The following is a 26,283-nucleotide window of genomic DNA, read 5'->3' on the forward strand; positions in this document are numbered from 1 at the left end:
AGCAGTCTCTGTGTGTGGTCGTGTTTGTGGTGTCTGGATTGCAAAATTATAAGATTACAGTCTTCTAATCCTAATATTCAGCATTGAGTCATATCTGAAAGGCGACTGTTCCTTCACACAAAGCATGGTTAACCATGGTACAGCTGTATAGCAATAAATAACAATCATTATCTTCACCTTCTCAAAAATACCCTTGTTTTGCATGTCAGGGGAGGTCGGCAAACTATTTTGTCAACAGATCAGAAATCCACCATGAATACATAAAATAAACAGTAACACAATTCATTCCCAATGGCATTCTCCACAACAGTGCCTGGCCTAGATGACCTACTGTATGCTTTAGGCCATGCCTGTGTTGCTGTTTAACTGTTTATAAATTAATTATTAATTGCCCATTAATCCAGTTGATATTGCTCGTGCTGGTTGCCGAGTAACCACCTTGCCCATGGGAATGAATACTGTAGGGTGGAGGTGGTTGATAAGGCTCTTGACCTCTCCTGACTCATTAATGCAAAACTCCCTTTCATCCTGAATGACCTCAGCCAATTGTTCCCGCCTGTTTAACAATACACGTGGCGTTACATTGCAATGGAGCAACAAAGCCGTACATTCTCAAATTTGCAACATGAATCAGGCTAAATTTGAGCTCCATCTCCAAAGATAATTATAGTCTCAGGGTGTGACAGCACTGCACCCATAGACTGTACCCTACAGAGAACAGCTTTGTTGGTAAAATACTGCCTTTTTACCAATTCACAGTCATTTGTATCAGATTTGCACATCTAATTTACTGGAGGAAGTGGTTATGCTGTATATCAGGTATATCAGCTTGAAACAACAGCAGTGCTGCTATGCCTGACATCCAGTGCTTATGGAGTGGTCTAGGCTTGGGTGTCTTGAGAACAGCCTGGGTCTTGAGGCAAGTTTTAACACTCCTTTGGATTTTTTTCTTCTTTAAGTTATTTTTTCTTCTTTTTATACATTCATTCAATGGCAATGACGTTTCGACCTCTCTGTCTTCCTCAGATTCACTAAAATAGTTTTTGTTCAGCACCAGGGATTGTGCACAAGTAACTCTCTACAAGTTTTAACACTATCTTTTGTTGGTCTCAAGCTTGTCACAGTCTTGACTGGTGTTGTCTTGGTGATGTCTTGGTCTTGTGTCTCTACCAGGTCTTGATCTTGGAGTAATCTTGATCCTGCTCTGTGTGTTTTATCACAGTTTCCATGAAAGGGAATGGGATTTTCGTATTAACCGCCATGCACTTATTATAAGCGTTTTTTGTTTTGTTTTACTAATTCATCAGTAGCCTCTTACTGCAGCTGGGGTCGCCGGCGACCCTATTCAAAGCTGAAAATGCTTAACTACATCATAACAACATTGCTATGACATTACGGAGAGCCATAGTGCTGCGCTATCTGGTTTTGTGGTGTCTTGGTCTCGCGTCACCCTCTGGTCTTGATTTTGACTACAAGTCTTAAGTGATCTCTCATGTTCTTTACTTTCAGACATGCACAGGGAACTGGGCACATTAACAGAAGAGGAACAACCAGCTTCACCAACTACAGGTGAGTTTGAAGCGTTAAGTAAATGGGTGATTGTGTGTAAGCCTGTGCTTGTTACAAAGTGGAAGGTTGTGAGATTTTATGTAAAATGATGTAAAGTGGATTCACATTAATATATTATATTAATTCATAAATATTCTTCACACTCACTGCTGCATTGTAGTCTTTCTACTTGTCTTATCTTGATCCTTTCTGTATTCTATGTGATTGTATGTACAGACTTCAAGAGTTCTGGAGCCCAGGGTCCTTTGACACTGAGACATGGAGATGAGTCTCCTCGAGCCTCCCGTGCCATCGGCAGCATCGACACTGCCAACCAGACCCCCTCGCCGCCGTCCTTCACCAGCACGAGCACCACACATGTCACCATAGACACAACCAAAGGGTAAGTGAAGCCTGGCCTTGTGTGTGTGTGTGTGTGTGTGTGTGTGTGTGTGTGCGCGCGCGTGCGTGCGTGTGTGTGTGTGTGTGTGTGTGCGTGTGAGTGTGCGCGTCTGTGCATGCGTGGCTATATGCACGTCTTTTATTTTTCAGTTTTTTAAATGAATGTTACTTGCAAGACATGCGAACGATAATAGCATGTCTCAAGATTTACTTTAGTGGTAGTGTGTGTAAATGTGTGCTGCTCACACACAAAAAAACAATGGTCATGTGACATGTTGCATGCTGCAGAGGGACGACATGTCCACTTTAATTCAATTTAATTCAATTTAATTCAATTTGAGCTGCCAGACCATAACGTATACAAATGATTAAGACGAGAAGAGTGCATGAGACTAACAGGCTGCACACCAAAGCTTTAGGGTCGTATAAAAGCACTAAATAAGGCTGTGCTGCTGACCAGTGAGACTGGTGGTTCTGTAGCCCTGCTCCTCTAACACAGTGGTTCCCAACCTATGGGTCGGGACCCAATCTATGGGTCGCCAAAGATCCACAGTGGGTCGCGAAGCTCTCTTGAGTTTAAGGGGTTTCATTTTAATACCATATATAGCCCATGTTGAATAAATATCCCTCTCGTGCGGCCGCTCGCGGGATTGGGTCACCATAGCTTACAATGGTAAAAATATGGGTCCCTGAAGAAAAAGGTTGGGAACCACTGCTCTAACACACTGTGACCACCGCTCCTTAATCCCTCCAACTCACTGCGCTTGTTGCAGCTGTTCCTCACCGAGCACTATTTTCACATCACTAACTCTGGCCTACTGTAGCCACGGCTCTTATTTTGGCATGGAGTCACCCGCCATTTGCTTCTACTGACAAGCTTTCCCCACTTCCTAACACCTGCCTGTCCGTCTGCCTGCCTGCCTGCCTGTCCACAACCGATCACAACCGCCCGCCCACATGTCTTCCTCAAACGTTGAACTCTGACCTCAAGTATGTTTGTGTCTCAGCCTTGGGCAGGGAGGTTGTCCGGCAGCTGAGGTCCAGTCACCCAAAACGATCCCGCCTGACGTCCCCCCAGCGCCTTGGCCTTTCTCATCCCCTGAGCCGGCACCAACTGTGACCCCCCCAGCCACCACCACCACCGCGTCCCTGTCTCAGAAGGCCCCCATGACCGTCCCAAGCCACGCTGATGTCTTTGTGGCAGAAAAGCCACCATTGGCGGAGGAAGAAGATGATTTCAAAGAGCCGATCATAGACATACCAAGTAAACCTATTGACACTGACAAAAAGAAAGTGTCATCATCACCACCACAGAAATCGTTCTTTGTTGCAGAAAAGCCAAGCAAACCAGTCGAAACTGAGAAAAAAGTATCATCCCCACAGAAATCACCCTTCGTTGCAGAAAAGCCGCCACTGGCTGAGCATGAACCAGACCTTAAGACAGCTGATCATGAAGTAAAAGAGAGCCCTGTTCAGACTGGACTACCATTAGTGTCACAGAGTACTAAGGACGATATCAACCAGTTTGGAATTTCTGTGGGAATGAAAGTAGATAAATCGATCCCTGAGAGAGTAGACACGTGTCCTGATCTCAACAGATCAGATGAGGATAAGGAAAAGATGAAAAGCCTCTCGTCGTTTTCCGCCACAGAGGAGCCTAGCATTCCTGTGCCTATGGTAGCATCTCCCCACCAGAAGGATACAGCTCAAAACATCTCAAAAGAAACACGGCCACCTTGGGTTGAAGAAATATCTCGTGATGGCGATGGAAAACTCCCTAAGAAAGACAGTGATCACAGACCCCAGCACTTTGCTCAGTTCCCCATGGCCCAGTTTGACGCAAAAGTGGCCGAACACATAAATGCAAATGACAACAGCCGCACACTGGACATGATGGCAGGACGCCTGGAGAAGAAAGATGAGGAACAGAAGAAGGCAGTCGTTAATGTGACTGACAAAGGGTAAGTCAAAGATTGATTAAAAAATTGGGATTCTTTAGTACTGTAGAATCAAGTGTGCTGACTTTTTATATACTAAAAATGTATTGGCTGAAAAATATTTATCGTCATATCACATTTCACGTTGCATTTCTTCTTTATGTGTTCCACAAGAATATCATGTTCTATATATTTCTGGGGTAGATGCACGTGTGCTAATACACTTCTTCTGTCCTTTCAAATTGCCCATGTCCTTGTCACATGCACAGCGCAAAAGAAAAGACTGCAGCAGTTAAACCCCTTCCAGTGCAAAGCAAACAGGGTGCTAGAAAAAGTATGGAAAAGCCCCAAAAAAGTCCAGAGCTGCCAGAACTGGCAGTCCAAACTGAAAAGCCCACTCAACCCAAAACGAGAGACACAGATGCTGGCAATTTACCCAAACTCCAGGGAATTCCAGCCCTGGCCACAGAATCAATGCCAGAGAAACAACAGCAAACAGAGCCAGCTCCGAGTGAGGTCAGCACTAAACACTCAGTGAAAGGCAAACCAAAAGCAGTCAATTTGGACATGCTAGCCCCTAAACATGAGGCGGTCTGTGCTGAACGGCCTCTTTGGGCTGCGCTGGAAGTGAAGAGTAAGGACTCTGTGCCAGCATCGATAATTAGGGAGACTGTTCCTGAGGTGCAGCCTGTTGTTGATAAAGAGGAGAGGGTGGATGGGGCCTCGACTCTGGCAGAACTGGAATCCATAGAAACAAGGTAAGAATGTACTAGGACAGGTGATGTTTGCTGTGTTTTTGCAGTTTTGCCTGTGTTAATTTTGTGTCATGGAAAATGTTTTGGAAGATTGGGAAAGTTTGTCTGTCAGTCTTTTTTTCTGGGAACATAATTACCGTTTTCACTAAAATATGGAGCTTTGTGTACCTGCCTGGAGTGCTGTAATTAACTTACGTAATGAGCAATGAGTCACGATTTCTTGTTGGCATTGGAACATTGGAACACTTCAACAAACACGTTCCATGTCAAAAATGGTAAGTGCGTCAGCTCTCACCACAGTGTTGTTCATGTATTTGTTACCACTTAGACCGATCAAATCCAAGCCTGTCCAAAAGCCTGGCCTCAAGGAAGAAGTGGACAAAGTTGACAGCGACTTGAAAGACTTCAAACCCTCAAAGTCTGCTCCACTGAAGATCACATCCTCAACATCTGATACCCAACCCTCTGCTGGGCCTGGGCCCCAACGGCTTATTCCCAAAGCCAGTCCTAAAACAGCAAAGGTTGAGAGTGACCTGAAAGACATCAAACCCCCAAAGTCTGGTTCACTGAAGCTCATATCCCCAGTATCTGATCAGCCATCTACAGTGTCACAACCGCTTACTCCCAAAGCTAGTTCTAAGACAGCAAAGGTTGACAGTGACCTGAAAGACATCAAACCCTCAAAGTCTGGTTCACTGAATCTCATATCCCCAGTATCTGATCAGCCATCTACTGGGTCACAACGGCTTACTCCCAAAGCTAGTCCCAAAACAGCAAAGCTGCCATTTGGTACTCTATTACCCGCAAGTGGTAATTTGCCTCATACAGTTGAAGCAGATGATAGTGAGCCAGAGTTTGAGGACCTCAAGCCCCTTCACATAGAGGAAGCTCCCATTGAGGCGGAGGTTAATTTTTGGGCAGCTTTAGAAGACACAGTCACGGAAAGCTCCAAAGAAGTGAAAGGAGCAGGCTTACTGGAGCCTACCATTGTTTCTGATACCAGTGTTGCCGGAGGGGGGTGAGTAGGAGAGGGGACATACCTCCTCATCGCATGGCATGGAGTGACATACTGATCAGGGGTCCGTTTCTCGAAAGGGTCTTTGCTATCATCGTTAGCAAAGTCCTTCGTACGAGCGACTCAACTCTCTCTCGACAGCGACGCTCACCACTAAATCCAAGGGAATGGTAAGACGGTCTTAAGACGGTCTTAAGACGGTTAGCAACGACAAGAATCGAGAAACGGACCCCAGGATCATCACCTGGACACCACTGTGTTTATTTTTGAGCTTTTTCCATTGAGAAACTGAGTGGCTAACTGCGTGCTGCTAACGACAATTTCAGTACATCAGTATCAAACTTATGACTTGTAAACCATTTATGACCAGATGCAGTTTAAGAGTGCAATGGCTTGATTTACTGAGGAGTTATGCACAGAAAGCTTTGGTCCACTATGGCCATTGCATTTATTTTTTTCCCTATCCGTGTCTATGGCAGCACATCTGAACAAGACAAAGAACATCACATGAAGACAAGAAAGAAGTCTTGTCCTATCTCAACACCTTTGGATGAATTAGACAAACATATACCCAAAGCCCCTGTGACAAGTGAAGTTCCATCTAGCAGTGCTCTACCAAGTAATAGTCAGACCACTTCATACATCAGCGAAGTTCCATCTAGCAGTGCTCTACCAAGCCCTAGTCAGACAACTTCATACTTTGAACTGTCAGTCGACAAACTGTTGCCAGAATCCACAGACAAACCCAATAAAACCTTGTCTGAGCAAGGTCTTCCATCCGAAGACTTAAAAGCTAATTTTGAACCCAATGATGAGACTAGCCATCGAAGAAGCAGTTATGGAGAGTTTATGGGAGGGGGGCTGGACACAGAAGTGCCAAACTACATGGGTTCATCAGAGGACTTGTACTTCCCAGCCAGGGAAGATGATGTGTCTCCGTTGCCCCCCAGTTTCATGAGCACCCTTGTGGGCGTCCTCTATAAAGGGTAAGAGCCTTGACTGTGAATCCTGCCTGTGTATGACTGCTAAAGCATGGCTACAAACTACCCCCTTCAAAAAAGGCTGATATGGGCTGATTGGATATGGAAGCTAGCTACAGTCTTTCACCGTGGTCTTCAACGATAATAATCCTGCATGCGTGCCGACATCAACCATTCAAACTGATGAATTATCGATTATTGTTAAATTTACTGATGAAAGCCGAGACATACGTAGTTCTAAAAAATAGTATTTTACGTCAATTAACGCCCTAAAGTAAAACATTCACACATAGTTTTGAAATGAGACAACACACAAAATACTTCTAAGGTACTTATAAGGTATCTTGAGATATTGCAAGATCTAGGATAGTGACCTGCCTGTTATCAGTATTAGCTCCTTGATTCTGTGTTTCCCTTTCAATGTCCCCTCCTTCGGCCTTAGTTATGAGACGGTGACCTCCATACTCCAGCAGGTCCCCTCTGAGCCTGACCGCGTCAGTCTCTCTGGGTCAAGCATTCACGAGAGCACAGAGCTAGACCTACTCCCACCAGAGGAGTTCTGTGATGCTCTGGAGGCACTGTCTGAAGATGAATGGCTAGAACCTCCAGATGTGCTGCCATCTGTAGTCAAGGAGCGAAGTGCCCAGAAGACCAAGCTAGTTTCAACTGTTGGACGTCCCTCCCTGATGCTAGCGGAAAACTTGCGAAAAGCTGCCTCAGACGAAGAGAAAGTCCAAACGGGCTCGCATCGTCGAGAACTCAGTGATGATGAGAAGAAGACATCTGCTGCCACGCCAAAAGGAGACACAGAAATGTCCAATACGTGCTCTGCAAAGGCGGAATCTTGGCTCTCTCAGACAGGAACAGACCCTGATGTCAAAGACACAACATCTTACCAGAAACATACCATGGGCAGCAGCAGAAGAAGCAAAGAGAAGGAAGACAAACTTATACGTGTCCCGTCCAGCAACAGCTTGGATACCTGGACAGAGGATGTGGAGTTTGCAGAAGGCCAAGAGGACATTGGCACAGTTTGGGAGCTGGATTTGTACATGGATAGGGGGTAAGAGCACACGGCAAACACAACGCCCTCCTTGGAATGATGCTGTGTGATTATCAGTCTCGTGACGCTGCATCCACTCATGACGGGCTATGGTTCACTGACTCAACAATGACTGTGTCTCTGAATGGATCATGATCATAACACTGCTTGGATTTCTTTTACATTGTTTAATTGGCATTGAAGGCATACACAAATGTGTACTCATCCTCTTATTTATTTCTGATTGGTAAACATTTAGACATGTGTAACAGCTAATAAATTCATAACAATTATTGGGCAGTACTTGATTATTAAAAATAAGTACATGAAATAAATAAAATGTCTTCTGTCAATGTCTTCTAAACCTTTATATTGCATCTTGACAATAATTTGAAATGCATTGCATCATATTTCTGCATGGATGACCACATTGGTGACTGTGCTTGCTGTGTTTGCTGTCTGTGAACTTTTGAAAATGTAGATAATGTGATTGGACAACAAAATATACTTTGCATTGTTTGGCTTTTAATGTCATCATAATTAAGCTTTGTCGGTAAATAGCTTGTTCTTGCTGACAAAATGGAGATGGTTTTATAATTTTATCTTCATAATTTCCAGGACTTTTTATTGTCACCTTGAGCCTGCTAACTTGTTCTAGTTGACTTTTGAAAAATGTTTTAGTGCCTTAGCTTTTCCAGCATGACTATCATGTCCTTTGGAAAGGTGCGTTTCATTTACACATTACCAAAGAATGTTTCATGAGAGTGTGAGTTAAGATGCTTTAGCTGAATATTAGCTGCACGTGCATTGAATTCTGGGTAAAATTTTGCACAGTTTAATCCCCGTGTTTCTGTTCCTCATCTCAGCCCAGAGGAAAGCCCTGAGCCCCCTGCACCTCAACTTGAACCCGTTTCCCCCATTCCCACCGCCCCCTCATCAGAACAAAAGCCACCATCACCTGAGCAGAATGTGGAATGGTCACAAATGGTGAAAATGGCCAGATCAGATTCCCAGATCAAAACGGTCAGGCCAGAAGAGAACTCCCAAAACTCCTCATACATATCAAGTAAAGAAAAGCCCCAGTCACAACCAGAGAGCACTGTCAGTGTTTCATCTGAAGCGGATAAACAGAATGACGCAAAAACAACGCCAATTCCAGTTCCTCTTCAGGAGGAGGAGGGGCGCAGTAGAACTGAAAAGGCTAGCAGGCCCGCTCAAGAACCCGAGGAACTAGCTCCAGCTCAGGGTAGCAAAAAGCCCAGCAAAACAGACTCTTTAAACCAAGACACAGAAATCTTGCCAGAAGCTGGTATTCGGCCTACTAAAGCAGCCACTAAAGGTACTAAGAAAGAAAGCAGTGAAAAGGGCAGCGGCACATCCGAGGCAGCAGCAACAGTAAATCAAGTGGAGACAGAAGCAGAGGCCAGGCGATCCCCCATCCTCGCCATGGCAACCACGCCCTTGGCCAGCGTGCTCGTCACAGCCCGAGAGGCCCACGAAGAACACACATTCCAAGAGGGCATGCAGGAAGAGGATAAGGAAGAGGAGGCTGTGTCAGGGAACGATGCCCCTCCAAAGAGCTCGGTCGTGCCCTGGCCTCTCCCGCCCTCTCAGTCCTCAGAATCCGAGCCCACCACAGGCGAAGTAGAGGAGGAGGCACCTGCTAGTAGGGACAACACCTCTTCTAGAGATGCCTCTTCCCCCAGGGTCACGTCCTCCTCCTCCCCCAGGCTCACCTCCCCCTCCAGGCTGTCCGAGGAGGAGAGCGTCCTGCTGGCCAAGATCCTTCAGATGGGGCAGGACTCCCCGGAGCCCAGCGCCCGCACCAGGAAGCGTCTCGCTTACATCGCCCCAGACGTCGCCCCCACTCCGAGCCCGACACCCACACCGACGCCAGAGCCGGATACTCAGCCTGACCACGATGAGACAGACACGTCTCCTGCTCCCACAACACCTACAGTCACTGAGGGAAAAGAGGATGAAGTTGTGTCGAATTCAACTATTCGTCAAGAGACAAGCAAAGATGGTGGGCATGAGTGCACAATGCTTGTGACAGTTGAGAGGGAGCCACCCGAAGTCAAACTCCTCGAGCCCTCTCTCTCGACTCCAGATCTGCTGCTGAACACCATAGCTGTGGTGCCTGTGCCAGAGCCGCCATCGCTGGAGAAAACCCCCAGTGACATAACTCCACCTCCACCACCTCCAACGCCTCAGATCACAGCGGAAGCAGGCCTCGGTTCAGAACAGGCCGCAGATGTTGTTGTTGCCATGGCCGCTTCAGAAATGAGCAGCGGCGCTGAGGCAAGAGCCAGTTCTGAACCAGACGTGCAGATTTGTCCCAGCGGCGAGAGCTTGTCGGGAGACAAGGAGCAGAAGCAGAAGCAGGAGCAGGAGTCAGGGGCTGAAGTGGGTGATGCGAGGGAAGAGGAAAATCAGTTAGAGAAGCAGGAAGAAAGTCAATCTGTTGCTGCAAATATCGCGGAAGACTTGTAAGTGTTAGAATGGTGTGGAAGCTTGCGTTTGTTGCTTTGAGGCTTTGCAAAAATGACCTAATACAGTATGGAAACACTTTCAGTGTTGCCCCAACTGTGGCACGCATTAAATTGACCAACAACCAAAATTCAGTAACAGCTGTGACATACCGGTAAAATTGTAAAAGGCTTCTCTAATCTTTGTCCACTCTGTGCACTCTACTCTACCTGTTATTCAGTATTAATTCAGAAATTAAAAATAATGGGGAATATACCCTCTGTGTGTGCTGCTTGGAGCTGCTCGTGGTCTGTCAATAAATACCAAAATACATGAAGTTGAAGGGAATACTGAATCGCGTGGCTAACCACACACACCTGTCTTTTTCACACCCAGGTCACTGCAGGTGATCAAAGAGGAAGCCCCTGAACCACAGGTTGCCTCTGGCCCCGATGCACCATCGAGTCCCACCGTGGCTGAGCCACAAACCAATGGCCAGGTTCCACTGGATACGACTCCCGCCATCACAGATGCTGCCCCGCCAAGCGAGGAGGCTCCCAGGCGCAGCAAGAAGGGCATCCCTCCGCCTGTCGTGCTTCCAGATGAGGGCATCACCACAGGACCCTCTGCCCAGCAGGTGAGTCCATTACAGCCCGAACAGGCTGCAGGTGGCAAAAGGGTTAAAGAAGCTGAAGAATCCCACTGGACTAAACAGAACAAACATGGCATAGCTTATCACATGCTGTTATGTTCTTGTTAATCGAATTTTTAACCGAAACTCTTTTGATGCATCCAACTCCTTTGACGTTTTTGCTGCTTATCACACCTGGTCTAATATACAAAGTCAATTACTTAGCTGTGGGCAGTGTGTTCCCAGAGTTACTTTAAGTACATATGTGAAATAGATATTGTCTTCAGTTGATATTTTGCTTCTGAGTGGCACTGAGGTTTGCGCTGAGGAAGATCTGGTGACTGAAAACGTTTTGCACGTGTGGGTAGCACTTTTGTCACTTTAATGTATGCAAAGCAATGAAGAAATGATTGCATCGGCTATTGGTGTGCGAGTTCCACTTCTTGCTGTTGTGGCTTCTGTGGGGCAGCCATGGCCTAATGGTTAGGGACTTTGAATCAGAGGGTTGCAGGTTTGAATCCCACTCTTACCTCATCCTACTATGGCTGAAGTGCCCTTTAGTAAAGAACCTAATAGCTATTCTTATATTTCTCCGGTGACTGCAATGAAAACCCTACCTAAATAAAGATAACTTTGCTTTGGTTACATTTGGTTAGCTTCTGTAATTACATACTGTATAATGTTTCCCTCACTGCTAAATTCTTATGTCTTTGTTTTCATCAATGGAAATTCCCTTATTATTATTTTAAACTAACGTGCCTTTTTCTCTGGTCAGATTCCTCCACCATTGCCCAGCCCGTGCTTGGTGAACTCCAGCAAGTCCCTTCTGGAGTGGTGCCAGGAGGTCACCCAGGACTACAAGGGCGTCAAGGTCACCAACTTCAGCACCTCGTGGCGGAACGGCCTGGCCTTCTGTGCCATCCTCCACCACTTTCACCCTGATAAAATGTAAGTTTCAGATCAGTGGATCTCAACCTTTTTTTGACCTTACACCCCCTTGACCTCATCATCAGTCTGCCAATGCCCCCCTTAATTTTTTAAAAATGAAATAGACTTATGCCCCCCAATGGGAACAAAGCCCGCGCCCACTCAGCTGCAGCCTTCTCAACTCCCCCCTAGGGCTCCCCAACACCCTCTGGGGGGCTATAGCACCCCCGTTGAGAAACATTATTTTAGATTAAGGCCTGTCCAAGTTGACTCTGCTCTATGACTGGCGTCGTAATAACCGCAGCGTCACCGCCACAAGCTGCAGCAGTGAGTTTAATGCTTATTTGATATTAAATGACACTGCTCATTCATCTGTTTGATGGTGTTGCAACTTGGACTGAAATGACTGAAATTATTTCCCCTCCCTTCTGCCCTGTTGTTTTATATTTCAGAAACTTTGAAATGCTGGACCCTTATGAGATCAAATCTAACAACAAGAAGGTAAAGCACAATCTGTCTTTCCCTGCCTTTGCATGTGTAGAACTTCTCCTCAAGATTTCTTTACAGTCCGCTGTAGGGGTCTGTTAAGTCATCATTATTGCTGAAGAAAATGTCACTAATATTGCAGCAAAAGTAGACTTAACTTTTATGTTTCTTCATTTGTATCCAAGCTGCTCAGTGTGGGAACCAGGTAATAATAGTGTTGTGCTACAGCTTTATGACAGTAAATACAGTGTATTTAGTGTTTAATGCCTACCATGAAAACTAACATCCCCATTGCTCCTCATCCAGGCTTTCGACGGCTTCGCCGCTCTCGGCATCGCCCGGCTTCTGGAACCCTCGGACATGGTCCACCAGGCCGTTCCGGACCGGCTGATCGTCATGACGTACCTCTGCCAGATCCGCGCCCACTTCACCGGCCAGGAGCTGAGCGTCCTGCAGATCGAGAAGAACAGCAGCCAGACCAGCTACACCGTGGCGGAGAGCGGCAAGGAGCACGACGCCGACGCCACGGCCCGCTTCTGCGCCGAGCGACTTCAGGCCGGCGCGGTCATAGCGGACGCCAACGGGAAGGCGGTTGAGACGGGCGACGGTACCGACGGGACATCCAAGCCGGCCCTGGTGGCTCCGCCACGGACTAAGCGCTTAAGCTCGAGGGAGGATAAGGGTGGTAGTAGGGATGGGGGTGAGAAGGCTGGGGAGGCCCAGACGCCGGTGGCCCCTCCGAGGCCAAACGCCTCCGCTGCCAAGTCGGGATTCGGTCACGTGCGAGACGCTGACCTCATGAAGAAGCGGCGTAGGATGAAGAGCGAGTCCAGCCTGGATGAGACAGACAACATAGAGGGAGGAGAGGTAGACATTCACAGAGATGCTTTCTTGCTTTAGAAAATGCATGTTACGGCCCTGCCGTGGCCAACCGGCAGGGCACTCACCTGCCATGCGGCTGACCCAGGTTCAATTCTCGGCCCGGGTCCTTTGACGACCTCTCCCCGTCTCTCTCCCAATTCGCTTCCTGTCCACCTCTCACACTGTCCTATCAAAATGAAGTCGAAAAAGACCCCCAAAAAAATCTTTAAAAAAGAAAATGCATGTTACCGTAACTCATGTATGTATTCACTTTACACTGACAGTGTTTTAACTATGGTGGCTCCTTATATTGAAGCCTCCAGTGAATTAAAAAAGGGGACATAGTTGCGGTTGCATTACTGACCCCCTGTACTGTAACTGTGCCCCTTTTTAGGCTCCTAAAGACGGGACAACTGGAGAGGGGAAAAATGGCTTCACTGCTGGGAAAGGTGAGTCATCGTAGAGCTGAGCTGAGGCAGCTGCCTGCACTGCACAGGGTGAGGGGCGCCGGGCCGGCAGGGGGGAATTCAGGAGCATTCTAAAGGCGAGTGCACACCTAGCCGATGCGACCAGACGTCCCAACTACGACTAAGTCAGTTGTCTGTCTGCTCCCCTCGTGCTTGATTGGGCACAGTTTGCTCCACAAACACACCGCGCCGACTTCACCCGCCGTGGACAGACACTCCCCCGGGTAGCACCCAGAGCGATTTTGTTAGGGCCTATAGGGTTTTTTTTTCTCAGACCTCACTGACCTCACTGAGCTTTTTTTTCCCCCTTACAAACTATGAATCAAGCGAAAGGGAGTTTTTCCTCACCCCTGATGCCACCAGGGGCCGCACCTGAGCGCCCAATCTCTGTGTGACTATCTATGATTTATGATAGGCCCAGCCACTATGGACCTTACGCATCTAAGAATCCTGGTCCTAACCTACGTTGACCTTATGACTCTACAATCTCTGTCTATCTCTTCTTCCTCTGCCTTCCTGCTATTTCTGCCTCTCCTCTATACCTCTCCTTTTAAATCTATCTCTAACAATGTTTTTTTTCCCCATTTGTTAAGCACTTTGAGTTACATGCCTTGTATGACACAGTGCTATACAAATACAATTATTATTATTATTATTATTATAGTAACTTCCGCATTTGAGAGCTCGCGGTTCGGCTGGCCTTGTTGAATGCTTTCATGTTTTCGCGAAGTCAACTCTCTACTTTTCGCAAGTAGTCACAAGTAGGAGTTGAATGCATTAATGACTCTAAATAGGCTAGCGCCCAAGGGCCTGACAGTAACCTTTTTAGGGCCCTAATCTATACCATATTAAGTTAACACATAGTATTATCTTGGGGCGTTAAGGGCGTCCCACAATATTTATGTTTTTTTAGTTTTTTGTTTGTTTTTGCAAATGCAAATGCACAGAAGTAGTTTGTTTTTACATATTTTGTGAAAGGCTATTGTGTATGATTCTTTAATAAATGCATTATTTTACGTGAGCCATTTTTAGTTTAGTTTACCTGCAATTACTTAATCAGCTCTGCAAAAGTCCACGAGAGGATACTGTTGTATACGTATTATACTTTTGTATCAAAATGACTTCTTTCTGGCCCTACAGTGGCCTATCGATAGGGCACTCGCTTACTACACTGGCAACCCCGGTTTGATTCCGGCTTAGGTCATTTGCCAGTCCTTCCCCGTCTCTCTGTCTCCACTCGTTTCCTGTCCCTCTGTCACTGTCCTGTCTCAGTCACAAATAAAGCACAAAAGCCCCCCAAAAATATTTAAAAAAAAAACTTCTTCCTATTGTGTTTCCCGACAGACTCCACAGAGCACAGCAAGGACAGGAGAGAGGCGGATGAAGAGACGCCGGTCAGCTTTTTACCCATCTTCTTTCTCTTACATTGAAAACTTTCCACAATACCTTCCCTTCCTATTGAGCTGATCCACCCATTCTCTTGTGTTTTCCCTCTCCCTCCCAACTACTGTCACCTGTGTGTGTCACCTGTGTGTCACCTGGCTGTCATCCTGCCTGGATGTCACATCTCCACCGATGCCTGTCACCCTTGTTGTCCATGTTTGTGTTTCTTCTGGTATGTTATAATTCCCTTTCTCTCTCTCTCTCTCTCTGCTCCATACTGTATTTGCCTTTGTAATTTGGGCTGTCTGTTTCTCTGATATTTTTTATGTATACTGTACACTTCATTGGCTGCCTCTCAATGTGTTCCTCTGGTGGTTTCCTCCGGTCTTGTCGCCCCTCGTTTCCCAGAGAGAGCAGGGTATGGGCTTGAAAATATCCTGAAATATATCCTGAAATATCCTATTTGCAAATGAGAGCAACCGGTCAAACGGTAGGGTACCCGTCTGCCATGCGTCCGACCCGGATTCGATTTCCGACCCGAGTCCTTTGCCGACCCCTCTCCATCTCTCCCCCCATTCGCTTCCTGTCCACCTCTCAAACTGTCTCAATAAAGTTCTAAAGACCAAAATAAAAATCTAAAAATATATCAGATTGAGATGACAGCGATGACGGACTGAGGCCGGAAGAAGCAGCAGATAATGAGACACCTTGTCTTGCATGTACATGTTGTGCTGGTATCCATATTGATGTGTGTATGCTGTGCTGGTATCCACACTGATGTGTGTGTTGTGATGTCTTGTGTTCAGCGCCTCCAGGACACCAGTCAGTACGTGGTGAGTGAACTGAGGGCCCTGGAGAGTGAGCAGAGGCACATCGACAACAGGGCTGCCATCGTGGAGAGGAGGCTACGCTGGCTGATGGAGACAGGTGAGAGAGAGAGAGAGAGAGAGAGAGAGAGAGAGAGAGAGAGAGAGTGTGTGTCAGGGGAGGAACTTCAGTTTTTTCCCCACCAGTCACAGTGGCAGGTAGATTTCAAAATCTACCAGTCACTCACTGTTTTTACCAGTCAAAGTGACTAGTGGGTTGAAAAATGTACCAGTCACCACTGAAATGTACCCGTCATTGGCAGGTGGACGGGTGCTTATTTCCATCCCTGGCGTGAGCGTGTGGGCGGGCAGGCGGACGTACGCATGTGTGTGTGCGTATGTGATGGAGTGACCTGCCACTAAAGTCGTCTGTGTGCTCTGACTACCATGCCAAGGATATGACAGTTAGCTCCTATATGTGGGTACTGTATGCACTGAATTATTGAGTTGATCTATTTAGGTATTCATTTGCGTATTCATTTTGTAAGTTGTAAGTTATTTATGTATTAATTTGCGTATTCATTTTTGTTTTCAGGTAGCGATCGTGACGAAGAAGAGAGACTTATCCAGGAGTGGTTCATTCTTGTAAACAAGAAAAACGCCCTGATCAGAAGACAAGACAACCTGGAACTCTTGTAAGACACACACACACACACACACACACACACACACACACACACACACACACACACACGCACACACACACACATAAAGGAGTGTTTCATGGTGCATATTGTAGAGCAAATAACGTTTGAAAAAGTTTGAATTAACCATTGAATCAAAACATACTGTATCGATGCCACTACTTGACCCTGTTCATTTTACTTACACAGTACATTTTACTTACACACGTGAAACGTACGTGTCAAAACGCACTTTTTCCCTCCACTTTTCATTGCTTGAATGCAAATTGGATGAGTTCCTGCACTGCTACAGGTTTTAAGGAAGTAGTGTGTGTCACCATTGCTTTGTTTTGTGGTTGCTGTGTTCTGTAGGCAAGAGGAACAGGATTTGGAGAGGCGGTTTGAACTGCTGACCAGGGAACTCAGAGCCATGATGGCTGTGGAAGGTGAGGCTCATTTAACTTTTTTCATCACCAGCCAAAATGGTTGATAGATGTTAATCGTAGGCCTACTAGCCTAGCACTCACTAATGGGTCTGAGTGGCTAGTAAGTTGTTTTTTCATCCAGCCAAACCGAAATTTCACCAGCATTTGGCCGGCCGATGTTAATTTAGAGCCCTGGTTGTGACTAATACACAACTTTGTGTTTGTGTGTATGCATGCTGTATGTTTGTATGTACACGTATGTACAGTACATATGTACGTATGTATGTACACATCATGTACACCTTCCTTAATCATGGCCCATGGTATGAATATGCTGTTATCAGAAGGGCAAGGACCAAGTAGTAATGTATTGCTGAAGACTCTGTGTAATGCCGTAGTTTAGTATTATGGTCTTTGGTCTTATCAACGATTATTACAGCATCCCGTATTTATGTATGTATGTATACATGTGTATTGTATGTACAGTATGCATAGGCCTACGTACGCATATGTATGGATGTATTTCCAGTAAGTGTATGTAGCTATGTTATGTATGTGTTGTGTTTGTTAAATTGCCTATTGGTTTAATTTAGAAACAAACATGAATGTCCGCACACTGCTCCCGTGTTGCTTTTACATTTTTTTTCAAGTGAGCGCTTTCGAGCTAGTCGCTCTTCATCAGACTTCTGAAGTCAATCAGAAGTCTGATGAAGAGCGACTAGCTCGAAAGCGCTCACTTGAAATTTTTTTTAAAAACAACACGGGAGTAGTGCGCGGACATTCATCTTTGTTTCTACAGTATTCTGGCCTTTTGTCATGCACCTGCGTCTTGGACGTGCGCACCACTGACCTACTGACTGACCTATTGGTTTGATTGTAAATGTCAGATTGGCAGAAGACCCAGGCCCAGCAGCACAGGGAGCAGCTGCTTCTACAGGAGCTGGTGTCACTGGTGAACCAGAGAGACGAACTCGTACGGGACATGGACGCTAAAGAGAGAGGGTAAGGCCGGCTGCACATTGGCTCCGACAGCACTGCGGCGCACTTTGATAGTCAATGGACGGCGCCGACAAAATAGAACTCGTCTCTAATTGCTATCGGTGAATGTCCGTGGACATCGGCGCCAGTGTGCGTTGTTCCATTGAAAACAATGAAATCAAACTTTTGCCCAGCAGTGCTCAGCACTTTGTCAGAGCCGGTGTGCGGAAGCCCTAAGGCTCCTTCTGCACTGTGGGATCTTATTAGCCTGTAACAGACACACATGTACGAATGCTTGCACACACACACACACACACACACACACACACACACACACACACACACACACACACACACACACACACACACACACACACACACACACGCGCGGATAGGGACAGGCTCAGTTCCTAAATAAGTAACTTGATCTCAAGGAACTCAGAGGCCAGACCTAACCTTAACCCTTTGGCCACAGGGGACACGGAGCAGACATAGAAACGGATGTAGGGCAGTGTTGCCAGATTGGGCTGTTTCCCGCCCAATTGGGCTGCTTAGGATGGCCGTGTGCGGGTAAAAATGGCATTTCTCAGAAAAACCCGCCCAATTTTTGCCATAGGAATCAATACAATTGGGCGGGCTTTTGTGCTTCTAGGCGGGTTTTGAGCATTTTTTGGGCTGGAAATCATCAGCCTCATCTGGCAACCCTGATGTAGGGTGGGCAGCATTAACCTGACTCAACAGATGAATGGCTTCCGGCTTGCTCCACAAACATCTATGTGGAGCTAAAGCAGTGATTCTCAAAGTGTGGTCCGGGGACCACTAGTGGTCCGTCACAGAGCTCAGGTGGTCCGCGAGGGGATTTCTGCTTTTCCAAGACAAGCGAGCAGAAGGCTACGTTTGTAACATTATTGCAAAGCTAAACATAGCTCAGGTCTCATTTTCACCACAATAAGAGAGGTTTCTAAAGGTGAATAAAAAATAAGTGATCTGCATTGAAATTTGCGGTGTCAATTTAGCACCCGTAAACTGTCAATTTAGTTGACAGGTGGTCCCTGAACATTTCTGGGGGAACAAAGTGGTCCTCGGTCTGAAAAAGTTTGGGAAACACTGAGCTAAGGCATAGACGTGGTTTTATTTTTAAAAATCCCCATGTGATTGTTGCCTGGTTAACACCAGACCTAATCACAAGCGAAACGATTGTGTAGAACTAAAGGCAGTATGGGAGTTCTCAGGCTAATGTGATTGGGGACACACTCGTCTGTCATTTTTAATGAGCTGCTACTCACAGATTCGAATATACAGTTGAAATTACAGAATCAATGCGAGAGTCCATGCGAACAGCCATTGGTGCAGAAACCACTTATTTTCCCCTTCTCCACTTCGTTTAAATTTTGACTACGTCACATCTTTGAACATCCTGCAATCCTGATTGCTTCAACTGCATTTTTTGTTGGCAAATCCGAAATCCTCCAGACCCTTGTGTGCACTCACAAGGGTCTAGCAAGAGCCAGGCTAGGACAACATGGAGAAGATTGCTATGATTGCATGTAGAAGATTACTATAGTTTTATACCCCATGCGCAATGGAACTCTGTATTTGCTTCAATACTCCTCTATGGAAATGTTTTATGTAAATGTTATATTTACTAATCGCATTGTTGAACTGATTCCATTTCTCAGAATATTTCATGGACCTCAGTATTCTTTAGAACTCCCTGCATTGCCCATGTGTCGATATTCTTTAATGCCAGGTAGCAGCTGACACCAGATAAGGTTTAGTTTAGGCTCAGCAGTTCTGTGCATGGACACTCCACATTTAGACCTTAAACAACTATTGGAGGTCAACCCATATCTCTCTCTCTCTTTCTTTCTCTCTCTCTCTCTCTCTCTCTCTCTCTCTCTCTCTCTCTCTCTCTCTCTCTCTCTCTCTCTCTCTCTCTCTCTCTCTGTCTCTCTCTGTGTGTAGGGCCGTGGAGGAGGATGAGCGCTTGGAGCGAGGCCTGGAGCAGAGGCGACAGAAATACAACAACAAGGACAAATGTGTGCTGCAATAAAGGGACTACTATGGAGAGCAGAATGTGAAAAAAGTTCTGTGTTATCATCCCTTGGATGCCTGGTGGACTATAATCTCTCACATCTTCGAAAGCCCACAACAATTCCCTATAAAGACTGAAAAGAAAGTTTGATCATTCTGAAATACAATGTGGGTTGTTTCTCAGATACCACAAGTTCATGTTTCTATTAGATGTTACAGGACACATTGTGGGTAGGGGTTGGGCTGAGTATGATGACATTGCATTGCCTTGAAGCCTGCATAGGTAACAGAGAGATTACGATACCTTGTCTATGGACATGCCATGAAGTGCCTGAAATACATAAAGGAATATATGGACACAACCTCAAAAGTATTTGTGCGAAAGCTTTGTGATGAATGTCATCAGCATGTGGAAGGCGCCTGTAGAGGACATTGATTCTTTAAAAGCTGCTGTTATTCTCTCTCCTAAAGACATTCAGTGTGTAACCAAAGCTGTTTGTATCCCCTTCACTTCTCGCCTTGCACTCCGTGAAGACAGATTTGACTGTAATTTGGAGTTTTGGTTTTGTGCGCGTTAGTACTCACTGGATTGTGGACATTGACAATGCAAGTATTCTCCATGGCTGGCCAACATTTTTGTGTGTGTATTTTTGTTTGGTATCAAATGGGAATGACTTGAGTTCTCTGTTTTAATTTGAAGACACATACCTTTGTTGAACCAAAGACACATACAGTATATAAATTGTATGTGACAGACATTTGTGGCATGGCATTATTGTTACATCTAAATATAATTATAATAATTATTTTGTATGTAATATTTTATTTCTTATCTTTTACGAATTCCCTTAAGTCTTTTATTGCAAGTAAGCCATTTGTCCAGTAGCCTAGACTTTAATCCATGTTCTGTAGGTTTAGAACATTGCCTTGAAATTGCACAGTGCATTTTTTCTTTTCTTTTTTAAATGTCAAATTTATTTTAAAACATCAAGAAAATACCCTTGATGCATTTTCTTCTCAAACCAACTGGAGTTTGTGTCTACATAGTTCAAGCACAGAATAATGATTTATGTTTTAGGTTGCAGGCCATTCACCTTTGTATCTTTTTATCTGGTTGTGTGGTACTGGTGTCATTTTTAGAAGAAATGTGACAGAGAATGTTTGGATTTAATAAATATAAAAATGACAATACAAGAAGTTATCCAGTGCTTGGTATGAATGTTGCAGGCGACCAGAGAAAAATCGAACCTGCTGTTTGGCTGTCTGCGCCCTGCGTCACTGCCGTTTCTGCGCATCATCAGCTGAGAAGCAACCATCAGTGGAGAGCTCTTTAACTAAGTTTATTATCTGGCAGCAGCCTTGCACAAGAGTAAAGGCCCAATTGACCAGCAAATAACTAATTTTTGAATTGGACATACTGAGCTATCTCCCGTTACGTTGTTTATATTTTCAAGCGCCACCATTTATTTGCTTCTCCAAGAAGTTTGCGTTTTGCTGTTGACTTTTGTAGCTAGCTACCCAGCTAGCATTAGCTAGTTGTGGTTTGTCCTCATCCAAAACGCTAAAGGACCATCCAGTGACACAGAAGACTACGTAAAAGGGGCAGTTAGGCCACTAAACGTTGCACCATGAATCCTGAATAGTAAGTAACAACCTTTAATTGTAACGTCGCAGTTGTGAACATTATCACGTGACGCTAGCCTACTACAAATTAGTCTGCGTATTGTATTGGTGGCTAGCTTAGTTGGTTGTGTTTAGCTAACGAATGAGCTAAACAATAAGGTTGACAGCTGACATATTCAAGAAAAAAACACAATACAGCGATAATATTATATTGTGAAAGACCATACACGACTGTGTACCTGAGCTAATGAAACAGGTAACCGTTTCGTGATGGGGATGCTGTAGAACTAGCTGACAGCATCCGTCCTCATAGGTGGAGGCTAGTCTGTCAAAACAAAGGAGTTACTGACCCACCCGAGACTCCCATGATTAATTAACGTCGTTGACTTGGCATACGTAAACTGGGTATTTTCTTGTCTTCTCTTTCTCAGTGATTATTTGTTCAAGCTGCTTCTCATAGGCGATTCTGGAGTCGGAAAGTCCTGTCTCCTTTTACGGTTTGCTGTAAGTATTTCGTTGACTGGTGATGGTGAACTTCAATGTACACAACAGTGGGCCATATCATGGACCAGTAGCTATGTATACCTTGAATCAAAAGACCTGTTTTGATATAAATGCCTATAAACAGGCATATGTGTGGACTTACGCTGACATACAAGACAGGAGAAGCTGGCCTGGGAATTTGTGAATGTGAATACTGTAATACTGATTTTTGTGTGTTCTTGTTCCAGGATGACACCTACACAGAAAGTTACATAAGCACAATTGGAGTGGACTTCAAGATCCGAACCATTGAACTGGACGGGAAGACCATCAAACTGCAGATAGTGAGTATTTCAGTCTGCTTACTACTGAAAACACCGGACACATTTTAAATGCTACGTCAGCCTTCAGTAGAAATATTTGGGCTTGCATGCCCATGGGGACCTGAGGTTCGAGTCCGGACGGGGTCATTTCTCAGCCCTACACCATGTCTCTCTCCATTTCATTTCCTGTTTCCTCTCAACCTGTCCTGTCATAATAAAGACCCAAAAAGCCCCCAAAACATACTTAAACATTTTTTTTTACGAGACATGGGCATGTAAACGCTCTCTGTATTTTTGACCCACCCTGTAAATAAATTGTTGTATGGTTCAGTGCTGTTTCAGCTGTAGAACACGTCAGGCTGGCACAACGACAGCAAGTGCCACTATTGGGATTTTTTTTAGTGGACTATCTAACAAGCATATTCATTGCAGCATATCAACCACCAATTACTAATTAATTGATGGTCATTAGATGCCGTTGCGCCACCTGACGTCTGAGCCAAAAAAGGAGAAGTCTTTGAGCCTTACGTACATTGAATGTGCATTTGGCTGGTTCAAAAGGGCTTTCTCTTTGGGTGTTTTGTTGTTAATGGGACACTGTGTGAGAATTTTAGTTGTTTATTTCCAAAATTCATGCTGCCCATTCAATAATGTTACCTTTCTCAAGAATACGTACCACCACCATCAAATTTTAAGTATTCATTATGACTGGAAAAATTGCACTTTTCATACATGAAAAGGGGGATCCTCTCCATGGTCCGCCATTTTGAATTTCAAAAAATAGCCATTTTTAGCTGCAAAAACGACTCTACTTGGACCATACTAGGAAATATTTGTTTATTACTTAGTAAACTTTCATGTAAAGATCAAAGTTGCAGTACCTTTTTTGACCATTTCCTGCACAGTGTCCCTTTAATGACAAAATGAAAAGCACTGTATCTGACGTGCTGTGTTGAATATTTCCCTCCTCAGTGGGACACGGCTGGTCAGGAGCGGTTCCGCACAATCACCTCCAGCTACTACAGAGGGGCACACGGCATCATCGTGGTCTACGACGTCACCGACCAGGTCTGGCCAGCGGTCACACATCATGGGCATAAATAGGGACAAGGACAGATTAAGAAATCGAGTGTCATGTGGGAAAAAAAATGATGGATCGCTCGTGACCTTTGACTCGTTTTTTTTCTTAAAGAAACAGAAGCCTATAGTTTGCCACATGTAATGTAGGTCATTCTGCTTCATGTCAAGTGTCCAGGAGACATCTGAGGAGAATGTGCGGACAATGTGTTCAATAACACTAGAACTATGGTTAACCCCTGCTCTGTCTCAACTGTCTTGACTGTAGGAGTCCTACAACAACATCAAGCAGTGGCTTCAAGAAATTGACCGCTATGCCAACGAGAACGTCAACAAGTTGCTCGTAGGAAACAAGTGTGACCTGACCACCAAGAAGGTGGTTGACTACACCACTGCAAAGGTAAGTTGAAATTATGAAACCAATGATTATCAGATTTAGATCTCCAAATGATGGCTCAAGATTCAACATCTAAATATGGCATGTGTGAAGCTTTTGTGCTTCAACATTGGTGTATACTAGTATGCCAATAATTAGGTAAAAGGGTAAGATTTACCTATCCATTTACGGAGAGGGGAAGATTTAACCTACACCAATGGTCTGTGTCGTGATGGAAAGCACAACCTGTGACTATTTTTAGTCACGCAGTCAACATACCCACGTACCTGCCCCTGCCAGCCCTTAAGGGCGAATTATGGTTCTTTGACAACTCAAGCACACTGTAACTTAAATGTTGTTGCGAATGAGTTTTGCCATTTTAGCTCTGCGTATAAGATCTTTTTTGACGTGCGCAGTGACGTGCGCAGAGCCTCTGCGTGGGGGCTGTGGTTGTACGCAGAGGCAGATTTGCCGTGCATAGAGGCCATGCCTACCGAGCATAAATTAGGCTTCAGCCAGTGGTAATCTTGCCACATGATGACTCAGTGTGTGGACCTTTTCTGTTATATCTTTTCAGTTACGTTTTTCGTGACTTTGTCTGATGCAAATGCATTCTGCCTTTCTCTCTCTCTCTCTCTCTCTCTCTCTCTCTCTCTCTCTCTGTCTCTCTGTCACTCTGTCACTCTCTCTCTCTCTCTGTCTGTCTCTCTCTGTCTGTCTGTCTGTCTGTCTGTCTGTCTGTCTGTCTGTCTCTCTCTCTCTCTCTCTCTCTCTCTCTCTCTCTCTCTCTCTCTCTCTCTCTCTCGCTCTCTGTCACTCTCTCTCTCGCTCTCTGTCTCTCTCTCTCTCTCTCCCCCTCTCTCTCTCGCAGGAGTTTGCAGACGGCCTGGCGATTCCCTTCCTGGAGACGAGCGCCAAGAACGCCACCAACGTGGAGCAGGCCTTCATGACCATGGCGGCGGAGATCAAGAAGCGCATGGGCCCCGGGGCCACGGCCGGCGGCGGAGACAAGCCCAACCTGAAGATCGAGAGCACCCCCGTGCGGCAGTCGGGCGGAGGCTGCTGTTAAGGACGGAGCCGACGCCACCACCGCCGTCGCCCCCCTCCCCAGCCTTACTGCTGTACCTTCCTATAACGTAACCGGGGGCTGAAGAAGGAAACGTGGACTCTTGCACTCATGCAAAACAAGCAAGGGGCCGCGCTCAAGTGCACGTGGTAAGGACCGAGACAGAGACATTCTTTCCCCACCTCTAAAGGGGTCCCCTTTTAGAGGTTTATAATGAGACGATGGAAAGAACTGAGAACGAGACACACACACACTTTCGCTCTTTACATTCAAATAGGATCACAACGGTAACACACATGGTACACTTTCTCATGAAAAGAAGCCAAACTGAAGTATCTCTTACTGACATTATCTGAAAAAGATCATCCCTATTTATTTGCACTTGAATTTGTGATTACACTTAAAAACATGCGTTATAACACCTGCTTTGACAGGAGCGATGTGAAGGTTGTTGGTGATGTTATTATTATGACACAGTGTCTTATATTTGTAACCTAAGGCCTTTTCTTTTACGGATAGGTGCTCCTCATTCCATTGTTCCTCTATGCGCTTAATACATTTAAAGTTCTCTTGTAAAAGAATGAAAAACATGTTATTTAATGTGGCGATGGTAATAGTGTAGGAATTTGATACCGTGGTCCACAGTTTAAAGAAAACACAACCAACAAACAGTGAAATAAGATGTCTGCCGTTCATTCATGGTGAGTGTTCTCATCACCTCTCCGCTGACTTAAGGCCTCAGTTTGTGATATTGAGGTTAACTAGATGTTCTCAAAACGTAACTAATCAAACCTGTGTTCAAACTGTGTGGAAAAGTCATAACTTGCAATATTCAACTGTCAGGGGTTTGATGAAACATCATTTTTGCAGTTTTATGTTGTAGTCTTCTTTTTTTACAGTTAAGTTTTTGTCGGCTATTTTACCTGTTACTGTATCAATGATTATGTAATTTACTGCTGTTTTTGTCAAACGCTCTCACTTTGAAGGTAATTGTTATCATTTCAGACAGGAATCCACAAGCACTCCATGTTTATACATGTAACTATCGACATTTGTTTGGCATGTTTCTGTGTTGCACTTTTTTTCTTCCCACCCCCAAAACAGGAAAACATTGCTTACCTACAATCCGGCAGGTAAGAGAACTTGAAACACACTGTGTGTATCGCTGTGTGTCTCAAGGAAAGAAACACTACTCGCCTCACACCATTGTTTCATTGTTAAATTCAGAAGGGGTGTGCATTTTAAAAAGCTGTTGGTGAAATTCAACAGATTAACTAACCAGTCATTGGTTCTTCTGACTCATAGAAAGGAACTCAGTCGCAGACTTAATCAAACTCACTTGAAATGTCAGTGTATGAGTGTGCTGATTAGTATAACAGCCTGTTAACTACTGTGAGCTATGAAACATGCTGAAGGTGTTTTTTGTAATAATGTATGTATGGGCACATGCTGTTCACATAATGTTTTTGACTTTAATGAAATAAATAATTTTGCATGCGACAAATG

At 45.1% G+C, this 26,283-nt stretch overlaps 2 protein-coding genes across 12 annotated transcripts in view; both read left to right on the forward strand.

Annotated features, from left to right (window-relative positions):
- ehbp1l1b (EH domain binding protein 1-like 1b) overlaps positions 1–19,936 on the forward strand; it is a 34,068-nt gene extending 14,132 nt beyond the window's left edge. For 5 of the 11 annotated variants that reach the window (XM_063202783.1, XM_063202787.1, XM_063202786.1 and 2 more), the window contains 19 exons: positions 1,510–1,569; positions 1,786–1,951; positions 2,958–3,911; positions 4,157–4,645; positions 4,971–5,660; positions 6,137–6,643; positions 7,080–7,700; positions 8,546–10,168; positions 10,545–10,785; positions 11,555–11,727; positions 12,159–12,207; positions 12,499–13,059; positions 13,448–13,502; positions 14,865–14,914; positions 15,710–15,830; positions 16,305–16,404; positions 16,765–16,838; positions 17,705–17,819; positions 19,761–19,936. In XM_063202783.1, the coding sequence (XP_063058853.1) occupies positions 1,510–1,569; positions 1,786–1,951; positions 2,958–3,911; positions 4,157–4,645; positions 4,971–5,660; positions 6,137–6,643; positions 7,080–7,700; positions 8,546–10,168; positions 10,545–10,785; positions 11,555–11,727; positions 12,159–12,207; positions 12,499–13,059; positions 13,448–13,502; positions 14,865–14,914; positions 15,710–15,830; positions 16,305–16,404; positions 16,765–16,838; positions 17,705–17,819; positions 19,761–19,848 (6,737 nt within the window). In that variant the 3' untranslated portion in view covers positions 19,849–19,936. The remainder of the gene's footprint in view (positions 1–1,509; positions 1,570–1,785; positions 1,952–2,957; positions 3,912–4,156; positions 4,646–4,970; positions 5,661–6,136; positions 6,644–7,079; positions 7,701–8,545; positions 10,169–10,544; positions 10,786–11,554; positions 11,728–12,158; positions 12,208–12,498; positions 13,060–13,447; positions 13,503–14,864; positions 14,915–15,709; positions 15,831–16,304; positions 16,405–16,764; positions 16,839–17,704; positions 17,820–19,760) is intronic. The other 6 variants (XM_063202784.1, XM_063202789.1, XM_063202790.1 and 3 more) reach the window with 6 other exon arrangements.
- A 1,435-nt stretch (positions 19,937–21,371) lies between these two features.
- rab1bb (RAB1B, member RAS oncogene family b) lies at positions 21,372–26,281 on the forward strand. The gene is made up of 6 exons (XM_063202817.1): positions 21,372–21,471; positions 21,884–21,956; positions 22,184–22,279; positions 23,231–23,326; positions 23,604–23,735; positions 24,583–26,281. Exons 1-6 carry the CDS (start codon positions 21,458–21,460, stop codon positions 24,778–24,780), a joined length of 609 nt encoding a protein of 202 aa, XP_063058887.1. The 5' UTR covers positions 21,372–21,457; the 3' UTR covers positions 24,781–26,281.
- The last annotated feature ends 2 nt before the right edge of the window (positions 26,282–26,283 follow it).

This window comes from Engraulis encrasicolus, chromosome 7, assembly GCF_034702125.1.
Source record: "Engraulis encrasicolus isolate BLACKSEA-1 chromosome 7, IST_EnEncr_1.0, whole genome shotgun sequence".
Classification (NCBI taxonomy): domain Eukaryota; kingdom Metazoa; phylum Chordata; class Actinopteri; order Clupeiformes; family Engraulidae; genus Engraulis; species Engraulis encrasicolus.